Consider the following 12598-nt stretch of genomic DNA (forward strand, 5'->3'; position numbering starts at 1 on the left):
AACCAACAGGCTGAAACTGAAAAAAACCCAGAGACGGGTTTTAAAATAGACACAATTTGTTCATCTGCTACAGAAGATTTTTCTTTGTATCACTTTTAGCAGCTTTAAGAAAGCAAAATGCCATTAACCTCTATTAAAACAAGAGGTAACGGGGTGTACCTGATGGGCTACTTACATGCAAGGTGTTAGGAATAGAAATTGCAGGACATGAGCTAGAAAAAAACTCATTTAGTCGTCACTGAAAGCCTTTAGTCTTTATAATTGCCAGAATCAACTGATCTTGTATTCTCTTGTCACTGCAGCCCAACTGAGACCACTGTATTTAGTTGTCTATCTCCTTAGATCCACAATATTTTAGGGGCTCCCGGCACCATTCCATAGTATGAAGAAGAAAGCTAACATAATTCAAGTTACCGAAATCGGGGTCTGGGGAGAGTAACTGATAGGAACTTCATCTGCACTTTCTCATAAAAACTGATACTGACAATATAGCAAACAAAAAGTATAGCAAAAACAAAACGATGACACAATACGCTTATCATTTCTGTATTTTATATTTGTATCAACAGCCCTTCCCTCAAAAATCAGGGTATCATTCAAGGTTTTATCTTACTCACAGAAGTTTTTAAATCCTTCGTTTTATAGACACAAGACAGCTCCGATTTGTTGAATTAAGTGACCGCGGGTGTGCTCATGTTTCTAAAAAACAGCATTAGCCTTCTCCCATCAAAGCTGCCCCTGAGTCGTCAAACTGTTTGCCTTAATTTGCAATCGTTATGACTTGAGCCAAATGCTTATACCTCATTTTTGTCATATATGTGAAGATACAATTGCAAATCGTTCACGACCTTGAGTCTGAAGGTCAGGAGACGGTTAGGGGATGTGAGTGTCCCAGACGGGCGCTGACTCCTGCTCGGAGACCCACCCCGCCCGTAGCAGCGGCACGGGCCCCAGACAGCCTGGGGCGCCCGGCAGCCCCGCACTCTGTCACGCCTCAGTTCTGCTGACTCCGCTGTGCCCGAGGTGTCGCCCTGCCGCGTAGCCAGGTGTCGCCGGGCCGGCGCGGTAATTTATGACTGCGTGGTTGGGCTGGGCGTTCGGGGCCGTGGAGCAGCCGGGATCCGCCGCCTCTTCTAGGCTCTTCCCGGGCCGAGCCCGGAGTCCCCTGCGCTGAAGGTGGCGTCGCGGGTCCCCGTATACGGGTCGCTCACGGCCGGCCGCGAAGCTCGCGGAACCGACTTCTCGCGAGGCTTCGGCGCCCCCCTTCGCCCCCGCCCCTCCGTTCTCCGCCCCCTCCCAGCTCTGAAGTGGGCACCCACAGCGATGGCTGCGCTGCGAAGGCTCCTGTGGCCGCCACCCCGGCTGCTGCCGCCACACTGCGCTCACCAGCCCCTCCTTGGGCCGTGGGGGCGGCCTGCGGGGGCGGCCCCGGGCCTTCCTGGCCGGCCCTTCTCCTCCCGGGAGGATGAGGAGAGGGCTGTGGCGGAGGCGGCGTGGAGGCGGCGGCGGCGCTGGGGGGAGCTGAGCGTGGCGGCGGCGGCCGGCGGGGGGCTGGTCGGCCTGGTGTGCTACCAGCTATACGGGGACCCCAGGGCCGGCTCGACGGCGACCGGGCGGCCCTCGGAGAGCGCGGTCGCGGAGCCCGAGGACCCGCCCCGGGGCCGGGGGTTGCTGCCCATCCCGGTGGCAGCTGCCAAGGAGACGGTGAGTACGCGGGCGCGCGTCACACCTGCGCGGGGGCTGTGACCTTCGTGCCTGGTGCGCAGGACCCTGGAGGATGTGGGACGGCGGGGGCGCTGTGGCCGCGAGTGGGGAACATCCCGTGAGCGAGGCTGACACCTAGACCGGACAGCCTGGGATCCGGTCACCCACGTGTTGGGAAGACAGGTGATGCTGTCACTGATGCATCAGGACCTTAAAGGTGGCTGCAGCTACCAAGTAGCATTACAAACCCAAAACCAACACCCCTCCCCTCTTCCAAAAAAAAGATTCAGAAATGAAGGCCATGACAGGCAGAAAGTGGACCGCTGTAGGTGTGGGGAAAAGGAACACCTAGATTGCGCAGGGCAACAGCAAATGACCCAGGAGGTCTGTTGCATTAGGATGAGTTTCTAAGCAGTGGTCTGAGATCTCAAAAGCCACTGCATTAGCATATGGGAATTTATTAGTCCCAAGAAAGGAAATGCTAAACCTGCATGCTAACCTCCTTATACCCAAGGAATGATGATGTTACCAGGTTGGAAAAGAAAAAAAAAATTGTTGAAAAAGAGACATGTATTTCTCTCTCCCTCCCCGACTAAAGCCAGAATCCCATCAGTAGGTACAATAAAACACAAAATGGATAGGATAGCAAATGTACGAGGCTGTGAATGACGCTAACTCCTTCAGAAGAAAGTCACATGAAAATGTTCAACTGTCATTATGTAGTTAATAATATAAGGTAAAGGTGTGTGAAAGGCAACAGTGAGTAAAGGAGCGTGATTTTTTTTGTGACATCAGTATATTTAATAGTCATGTAAATGATTAGGAAAATTGTCTAGGGAGATTTTCCTTTCAAGACTCGAAGAGTGTGAAAGGCGTAGATGAAAATAATTTAGGAAACAGGGAGCTATGCTGTTTTTAACTTTAATGCAATTTATATAGCCTTTGTTCTTTTCTTAATACACAGTGGTGATCTGATGTAAGTTCATCAGTTCCTTTGGTGGAGGTTGTCAGTACAATTAGGTTACAGAATCTGCTTTATGGACCATCAGCAGATCACAAGCACATAACATAAAGTCCTTTTATACATGAATATTCAAAATACTAGGAAATACCCTCAAACCTCCACCCCCACCCCCTTCACACATACACATACTCTTTTGTGGCTTGGCAAGGAGCATAGTGTTATTCGTGATGACAGAAGTTTTGATTAACCATAGTTGAGCTGGGAACAGATCAGCAAGGTAGGGAATTCAAGTACTATTTTCTTTCTTAAAATTAATTTTACTTTTACAGTTGAGAGATGGTATCGCACAGTTTTTAAAAAGACCACATTCAGAAAACTAGAACTTTGGCTCCACCACTTGCTACTTGTGTCATTATGGAGAAATTACTTGACCTGTCAATGCCTGTTTCCTCACCTGTGAAATGAGGCTAATATAGTCTCCTAGGGTGTTATGAGAGTTAAATGAGTTAACACAGTGATTTGCTTTAATGCGACCCCCAGAGCAAATGCCAAAGAAAAGGCAAGTAGGCAAGGCAAAAAAACTTTATTTACAAACCAATGTGAGGGAGGGGCGAGGTTCACTGTTCCCGGCGGTGGAGGCCGACTAAGTCGCTCCGGTGTTCTCAGGCGAGGTTCCTGGGTCCCGTGCAGGAGGAGGGGCCGAGGAAGTTCGCTCCGGCGTTCTCGGGCGAGGTCCCTGGGTCCCGCGCAGGAGGAGGGGCCGAGGAAGTTCGCTCCGGCGCTCTCGGGCGAGGTTCCTGGGTCCCGCGTACGAGGAGGGGCCAAGGAAGTTCGCTCCGGCGCTCTCGGACGAGGTTCCTGGGTCCCGCACAGGAGGAGGGGCCGAGGAAGTTCGCTCCGGCGTTCTCGGACAAGGTTCCTAGGTCCCCTGCACGAGGAGGGGCCAAGGAAGTTCGCACCGCGCGCCCGCCGGGAGCGGCTTTTGTGTCCTGGGCCCGGGAGTGGGCGGGCAGTGGGCGGGACATAGGCGGGTCGGGGGCGGGTAGGTAGGCGTGGCTAGGCGGGTTCCGATTCCTCTCCGTCGGAGGTCGGGTTGCGCCTGCGCAGTCGACCCGTGTCTTTCCCAGGCGCGGGGAAAGTTGACGGTGAAGAACCTGGAACTGCGCCATCTTGCCTCCCTTCGTCCAAACACACAGTATATTTAAAACAATGGTACTACTAAAGAACTTTCAATACATTTATTTTTTGGGTGGGTGCAGTGGCTCACGCCTGTAATCCCAGCCCTTTGGGAGGTCGAGGCAGGTGGATCACCTGAGGTCAGGAGTTCGAGACAAGCCTGGCCAACATGGCGAAACCTCATCTCTACTAAAAATACAAAAATCAGCCGGGCACGTGGTGGTGGGCGCTTGTAATCTCAGCTACTGGCCAGGCTGAGACAGGAGAATCCCTTGAACCTGGGAGGCAGAGGTTGCAGTGAGCCAAAATCACACCTCTGCTCTCCAGCCTGGGTGACAAGAGCGAAACTCCATCTCTCTCTCTCTCTCAATTTCTCTTTCTCTCTTTCTCTCTCTCTCTCTCTCTCTCTATATATATATATATTTTATTCGTTTATTTATTGTCTACTTTTGTGCATTTATGTTATTATTGCTTAGTGTTTATGAAAATTTCTGTTCATTGTTTTACAAGTCAAATAATGCTAAAGTCCTGTGTCTTACCCTTCCCTAGCCTCTAGTCCTGCATTCTGATTGTCGTGTCTTTTGTATTTCCCTCTCCAAAAACTGTTATGATCTTCTCTTTATCTCTGGTACTTGAAATTTTCGCAGTAATGAGCGTCGGTGTGGGTATTTTTTCATTGATTGTGCTAGGTTTTTAAGAGGCCTTTCAATATGGAAATCCATGTCTAAAAAATTCTGTGTAATTTTCTTGTATTATTTCTTTAATGATTTTTCTCTTCTTCCTCTTTCTGTTCTCTTTTTCTGGGAACTGCTGTTTGTTTGAAGTTAAATTTCCTGACAGATCCTAATCTAATTCTAATCATTCTTATATTTCATTTTTTAAAAATCTTTTTGTCTGTTTGTTTTTATAGGAGATATCCTGGACTTTATCTTACAACCTTCCTACTGAATTTTTTTTATTTCTACTGTTCTACTTTTTTAATTCAAAGAACAATTTTGTATTCTCTGATGTTCATGAGTTATAGCATTCTATTTTGCTTCATGGCTGCTGTATTTTCTCTTTTTGCTGTAGGGATATAAATTATATCTTTGTTTTGCCTTCTAAGGATATAAATTATAACTTTGTTTTGCCTTCTAAAGATATAAATTATAACTTTGTTTGGCCTTCTCTGTGCATTGCTTTTTTTCTTCCAGGTTCCTTTTTATTTCTGTTTGATTCTGTAAGCTCTTGCTTTCATTTTGGAGGTTTTCCTCACATATTTGTGATTGGTACCTGTCTGTTACTTGAGAACGTCTCAGAAGGTCTCTGTGCATAACATGTCCTTTCGTTTGGTGATCTGGGCTTTTTATTAATGTAGCGTCCAAATGTCAGTATTTTATAGCTCTTTTTCTCTGATGCTGTTGAACTTCTACAAAAAATAGGAGAGATGGGAGGTGCGGTAGTCTTCTGGAAGCAGACACATGTGCACATGTATGTTAGTGAGTATCTAATGATATACTTAGGTATTGTTATTTCATCCTCTGCTTTTAGCCCCACTACTTACTCTGACTCCATAGCTCCATAGTTCCCAAGGCCTTATCCATTTTGGGATTCTGTATAGCAAATATTAATACCTTACTTCCATTTGGTCTTCTCTGCAGAACTCAGGTAGTGCCTCTTTTCTCTTAAGTCAGTTATGACTCCTCCATCTCTTTAATTTTGTAAAAATTTTATAAATTCTCTTGAGTGTTTTAGTTTCCACTCCTTTTCTGTATCTTAGCTCTTTTGTATTTTTACCTTTTCATACTCCTTTACTGTGAATTTAATGTGGTTAGGGGACGAAGATGTTGAAAGAGAATGGTGGGGTCAATCTGCCATTTTTCAGAAATATTATTTTAGTGGCATGTACCTGTAGTCCCAGCTACTCAGTGGGGCTGAGATAGGAGAATCACGTGAGCCCAGGAATTCAAGGCTGCTGTGGGCTATTATTGCACCATACCATTTTAGCCTAGGGGACAGGGCATGACTTGTCTCAAAAAAGAAAAAGAAATTTTATTTTAAACCTATGCTGCCACTTCATTTATTATTATTATTATTATTATTATTTTGAGACATAGTGTCGCCCCATCGCCCAAGCTGGAGTGCAGTGGCGTGATCTCTGTCGCTGGAACTTCTTCCTCCCAGGTTTAAGCGATTGTTCCACCTTAGCCTCCCAAGTAGCTAGGATTACAGGCGCCTGCCACCGTGACCAGCTAAGTTTTTTATATTTTTAGTAGAGACAGAGTTTCACTATGTTAGCCAAGCTGGTCTGAAACTCCTGACCTCAAGTTCCGCCTGCCTGAGCTTCCCAAAGTACTGGGAATACAGTCGTGAGCCACTACACCCAGCCCGTTTATTGTTTTTGATTTTCCTGAAGTGTTAGAAATGATTCATTTCGATGTTTAAAACTATAGCTAAGAACTTCTGATTTATAAAATCTCTTTTAAGTATAATATGCTGCTGAGCATAAGCCTGGCATGTAAATTAACCTGTATGTGTTATAAGAATAATTTAACTGATGGAAGTGAGCAACAGTAATTTACAGAAATACAGTTCTCTTATATGATAGCCTTGAAGATTTTTATGTCAAAGACATTGGCTCTGAACTCGGAAGGCCTTCCCTGACTCCATAGATTTGTTGAAATATCTCTCCTTACTTTCAGATAATGACTTTTTTGTAATTATTTAGTCATTGTTTGTCTTCTTTACTTGTCTTAGCCCCTTAAGGAGAGGCACTGTGTTCATCTTTGTCACCTTTATATCTTCATTGCCTGGTAAGCGTCGTAGCCTGATAGGCACAATATCTATTTGTTGAATAAATAAGCTCATGCTAAATATTTGTATGGAACATACACTGAGAATTGAGTTTGATATTTTGTTCAGCTAAAGCAGTTATTTTTAGCATTTGAATTGGGATGACTTCAGTAAAGGTCAAAATTCCAGGCTTTGGGAGATCAGGTCACGTGGCACCGTATTTATTTTAATTGTGTAAGTTTGGGTTGCCAAATTTTTTAGTGAACTGTGGCTTTGACCGTTATATATATTATAAAGAGATGATTCTGATTAGAACCTCAAAGTTTTAGCCTTAAAGCTCTATTTTTATTAGTAGGAAAAATTTTTGTTCTAGAACTGCCTTGTTTTTCAGGCCCAGAATAAAAAAATGATTAGATTGCTTAACATACTTCAGTGTTTTACTTAATTGTGCAGAAGACATGATCTTATTTTATGATTTGTTTGCCTTAAGAAGCTTCAAGCAACATATTTGAGTATTACTCTGGAGTGGAAAACTAGTTAAATTTTGTATCTCTTTCATATCTATAATAATCGCAAATAGTCATACATTATTATGTTTCTTTATATCTTTTCCAGCCTCTTTTCTCAAGGCAGCATATCTTGAGATGTGAGGATATGCTTGCTTTTACCCAGAATACTGAAGAATTTGCCAGATGCATATAGGCATACGTTTTGTTGTGCTTCATTTTCTTGTGCTTCACAGATACTACATTTTTTACAAGTTCAAGGTTTGGGGCAACACTGAATTGAACAAATCTGTTGGCACCATTTTTCCAACATTATATGCTTACTTAATGTTTCTGTGTCACATTTTGATATTTCTTTTAATATTTCAAGCTTTTTCATTACTATTGTATATTATGGTAATCTGTGATCAGTTATGTTTGACCTTGCTGTTGTAATTGTACCATGTACCATGAACCACACCCATATAAGACAGCAAAGAATAAATGTTATGTGTGGTTTAGTCCGTGGACCAGCTGTTCCCTAGTCTCTTTCCCTCTGCTCAGGCCTCCTTGTTCCCTGAGTCACAAAAATACTGAAGTTGGGTCAGTTACTAACCCTAGAATGGCCTCTAAGTGTTCAGGTGGAAGAAAGAGTTGCACATCTCTCACTTTAAATTAAAAGCTACAAAGGATTAAGCTTAATGAGGAAGGCATGTTGAAATACCACATAAGCCAAAAGATAGGCCTCTTGTGCAAACAGTTAGCCAAGTTGTGAATGCAGCAGAAAAGTTTTTGACGGAAACTGAAAGTGCTCTTTGTGAACACATAGATTATGAGAAGAAAAAACAGCCTTACTGCTGAGATGGAGCAAGTTTTAGTGGCCTGTATAGAAGACCAAATTACAACATTCCCTTAAGACAGAGCTTAATCCAGAGTAAGGCCTTAACTACCATCAATTCTTTTAAAGTTGAGAAAAGTAAGGAAGCTGTAGCAGAAAAGTTGGAAGTTAGCAGAGATTGGTTCATGAGGTTTAAGGAAAGAAGCCATCTCCATAACATAAAAGTGCAAGGTGAAGTGGGAAATGATGATGTACAAGGTGTAGCAGGTGATCTGGAAGATGTAGCTAGGATAATTGATGAAGGTGGTTACACTGAACAACAGATTTTCAATAGAGATGAAATAGCCTTTTATTGGAAGAAGATACCATCTAGGACTTTGATAGTTACAGAGAAGTCAATGTCTGGCTTCAAAACTTCAAAGGATAGGCTGGCCCTTTTGTTAGGGGCTAATGCGGCTGGTGACTTGAAGTTGAAGGCAGTGCTCATTTACCATTCTGAAAACACTAGGGCCCTTAAGAATTATGCTAAATCTACTCTACTTGTGTTATGTAAGGGGAACAGCAAAGCCTAGATGACAACACATCTGTTTGTAGCATGGTTTACTGAATACTTTAAACTCACTATTGAGACCGACTGGTTAGAAAAAAACGTTCGTTTCAAAATATTACTGCTCATTGACAATGTACCGAGACACCCAAGAGGTCTGATGGAGATTTACAAGGAGATGAATGTTTTTATGCCAGCTAACACAGCATCCATTCTGTAGTCCATGGATCAAGGAGTAATTTTGACTTTCACATCTTATTATTTAAGAAATACATCTTATAAGGCTATGGCTGCCATACATAGTGATTCCTCTGATGGATCTGGGCAAAGTGAATTGAAAACTTTCTGGAAAGGATATACCATTCTAGATGCCATTAAGAACGTTTGTGATTCATGGGAAGAGGTAAAAATATCAACATTAGCAGGGGTTTGGAAAAGTTAATTCCAGCTTTCATGGATGACCTCAAGGTATTCAACATTTCAGTGATGGAAGTAGCTGCAGAGGTGGTGAAATAGCAAGAAAATTGCAATTAGAAATGGAGCCTAAAGATAAGACTGAATTGCTGCAATTTCATGTTAAAACTTTAACAGACGAGGACTTGCCTCTGTGAATGAGCAGAGAAAATGGTTTCTTGAGATGTGGTCTAATCCTGGTGAAGATGCTGTGAAAATTGTTGAAATGACAACAAAGATTTGGAATATTCCATGAACTTTATTATAGAGCAGTAGCAAGGTGATATAGTTTGGCTCTGTGTCTCACCCAAATCTTACCTTGAAGTGTGATAACCCCCACATGTCGTGGGAGGGACCCAGTGGGAGGTAATTGAACCATGGGGGCTGGTTTTTCCCATGCTGTTGTTTTGATAGTGAATAAGTCTCACAAGATCTGATGTGTTTTTTTTTTTATTATACTTTAAGTTGTAGGGTACATGTGCATAACATGCAGGTTTGTTACATATGTATTCTTGTGCCATGTTGGTGTGCTGCACCCATCAACTCGTCAGCACCCATCAATTCGTCATTTATGTCAGGTATAACTCCCAATGCAATCCCTCCCCCCCCCCCCCATGATAGGCCCCAATGTGTGATGTTCCCCTTCCCAAGTCCAAGTGATGTCATTGTTCAGTTCCCAACTATGAGTGAGAACATGCGGTGTTTGGTTTTCTGTTCTTGTGATAGTTTGCTAAGAATGATGGTTTCCAGCTGCATCCATGTCCCTACAAAGGACGCAAACTCATCCTTTTTTATGGCTGCATAATATTCCATGGTGTATATGTGCCACATTTTCTTAATCCAGTCTGTCACAGATGGACACTTGGGTTGATTCCAAGTCTTTGCTATCGTGAATAGTGCCGCAATAAACATACGTGTGCATGTGTCTTTATAGCAGCATGATTTATAATCCTTTGGGTATATACCCAGTAGTGGGATGGCTGGGTCATATGGTACATCTAGTTCTAGATCCTTGAGGAATCACCATACTGTTTTCCATAATGGTTGAACTAGTTTACAATCCCACCAACAGTGTAAAAGTGTTCCATTTTCTCCACATCCTCTCCAGCACCTGTTCTTTCCTGACTTTTGAATGATTGCCATTCTAACTGGTGTGAGATGGTATCTCATTGTGGTTTTGATTTGCATTTCTCTGATGGTCAGTGATGGTGAGCATTTTTTCATGTGTCTGTTGGCTGTATGAATGTCTTCTTTTGAGAAATGTCTGTTCATATCCTTTGCCCACTTTTTGATGGGGTTGTTTTTTTCTTGTATATTTGTTTGAGTTCTTTGTAGATTCTGGATATTAGCCTTTGTCAGATGAGTAGATTGCAAAAATTTTCTCCCATTCTGTAGGTTGCCTGTTCACTCTGGTGGTAGTTTCTTTTGCTGTGCAGAAGCTCTTTAGTTTAATTAGATCCCATTTGTCAATTTTGGCTTTGTTGCTGCGTTGCTTTTGGTGTTTTAGACATGAAGTCCTTGCCCATGCCTATGTCCTGAATGGTACTACCTAGTTTTCTTCTAGGGTTTTTATGGTATTAGGTCTAACATTTAAGTCTCTAATCCATCTTGAATTAATTTTCGTATAAGGAGTAAGGAAAGGTTCCAGTTTCAGCTTTCTACTTATGGCTAGCCAATTTTCCCAGCACCATTTATTAAATAGGGAATCCTTTCCCCATTTCTTGTTTCTCTCAGGTTTGTCAAAGATCAGATGGCTGTAGATGTGTGGTATTATTTCTGAGGACTCTGTTCTGTTCCATTGGTCTATATCTCTGTTTTGGTACCAGTACCATGCTGTTTTGGTTACTGTAGCCTTGTAGTATAGTTTGAAGTCAGGTAGCGTGATGCCTCCAGCTTTGTTCTTTTGACTTAGGATTGTCTTGGCAATACGGGCTCTTCTTTGGTTCCGTATGAACTTTAAAGCAGTTTTTTCCAGTTCTGTGAAGAAACTCATTGGTAGCTTGATGGGGATGGCATTGAATCTATAAATAACCTTGGGCAGTATGGCCATTTTCACGATATTGATTCTTCCTATCCATGAGCATGGTATGTTCTTCCATTTGTTAGTGTCCTCTTTGATTTCACTGAGCAGTGGTTTGTAGTTCTCCTTGAAGAGGTCCTTGACATCCTTGTAAGTTGGATTCCTAGGTATTTTATTCTCTTGAAGTAATGTGAATGGAAGTTCATTCCCGATTTGGCTCTCTGTTTGTCTGTTACTGGTGTATAAGAATGCTTGTGATTTTTGCACATTAATTTGTATCCTGAGACTTTGCTGAAGTTGCTTATCAGCTTAAGGAGATTTTGGGCTGAGACAATGGGGTTTTCTAAATATACAATCATGTCATCTGCAAACAGGGACAATTTGACTTCTTCTTTTCCTAACTGGATACCCTTGATTTCTTTCTCTTGCCTGATTGCCCTAGCCAGAACTTCCAAGACTATGTTGAATAGGAGTGGTGAGAGAGGGCATCCCTGTCTTGTGCCAGTTTTCAAAGGGAATTTTTCCAGTTTTTGCCCATTCAGTATGATATTGGCTGTGGGTTTGTCATAAATAGCTCTTATTATTTTGAGGTACGTTCCATCAATACCGAATTTATTGAGCGTTTTTAGCATGAAGGGCTGTTGAATTTTGTCAAAAGCCTTTTCTGCATCTGTTGAGATAATCATGTGGTTCTTGTCTTTGGTTCTGTTTATATGCTGGATTACATTTATTGACTTGCGAATGTTGAACCAGCCTTGCATCCCAGGGATGAAGCCCACTTGATCATGGTGGATAAGCTTTTTGATGTGCTGCTGAATCCGGTTTGCCAGTATTTTATTGAGGATTTTTGCATCGATGTTCATCAGGGATATTGATCTAAAATTGTTTTTTTTTGTGTGTGTCTCTGCCAGGCTTTGGTATCAGGATGATGTTGGCCTCATAAAATGAGTTAGGGAGGATTCCCTCTTTTTCTATTGATTGGAATAGTTTCCGAAGGAATGGTACCAGCTCCTCCTTGTACCTCTGGTAGAATTCAGCTGTGAATCCATCTGGTCCTGGACTTTTTTTGGTGGGTAGGCTCTTAATTATTGCCTCAATTTCAGAGCCTGCTATTGGTCTATTCAGGGATTCAACTTCTTCCTGGTTTAGTCTTGGAAGAGTGTAAGTGTCCAGGAAATTATCCATTTCTTCAGATTTTCTAGTTGATTTGCGTAGAGGTGTTTATAGTATTCTCTGATGGTGGTTTGTATTTCTGTGTGGTCGGTGGTGATATCCCCTTTATCATTTTTTATTGCATCTATTTGATTCTTCTCTCTTTTCTTCTTTATTAGTCTTGCTAGCAGTGTCAATTTTGTGGATCTTTTCAAAAAACCAACTCCTGGATTCATTGATTTTTTGGAGGGTTTTTTGTGTCTCTATCTCCTTCAGTTCTGCTCTGATCTTAGTTATTTCTTGCCTTCTGCTAGCTTTTGAATGTGTTTGCTCTTGCTTCTCCAGTTCTTTTAATTGTGATGTTAGAGTGTCCATTTTAGATCTTTCCAGCTTTCTCTTGTGGGCATTTAGTGCTATAAATTTCCCTCTACACACTGCTTTAAATGTGTCCCAGAGATTCTGGTATGTTGTATCTTTGTTCCCATTG

The 12598-nt window shown here is 42.5% G+C and overlaps 1 protein-coding gene across 3 annotated transcripts in view; it reads left to right on the top strand.

Annotated features, from left to right (window-relative positions):
• Positions 1-1279: 1279 nt before the first annotated feature.
• The window catches only part of MICU3 (mitochondrial calcium uptake family member 3), a 102193-nt gene continuing 90874 nt past the window's right edge, over positions 1280-12598 (top strand). For all 3 annotated transcript variants that reach the window (XM_033226042.1, XM_033226060.1, XM_033226050.1), the window contains exon 1: positions 1280-1704. In XM_033226042.1, the coding sequence (XP_033081933.1) occupies positions 1324-1704 (381 nt within the window). In that variant the 5' untranslated portion in view covers positions 1280-1323. The remainder of the gene's footprint in view (positions 1705-12598) is intronic.

The sequence above is a fragment of the Trachypithecus francoisi genome, unplaced genomic scaffold, assembly GCF_009764315.1.
Source record: "Trachypithecus francoisi isolate TF-2019V2 unplaced genomic scaffold, Tfra_2.0 Contig01440, whole genome shotgun sequence".
In the NCBI taxonomy this organism is placed as follows: Eukaryota; Metazoa; Chordata; class Mammalia; order Primates; family Cercopithecidae; genus Trachypithecus; species Trachypithecus francoisi.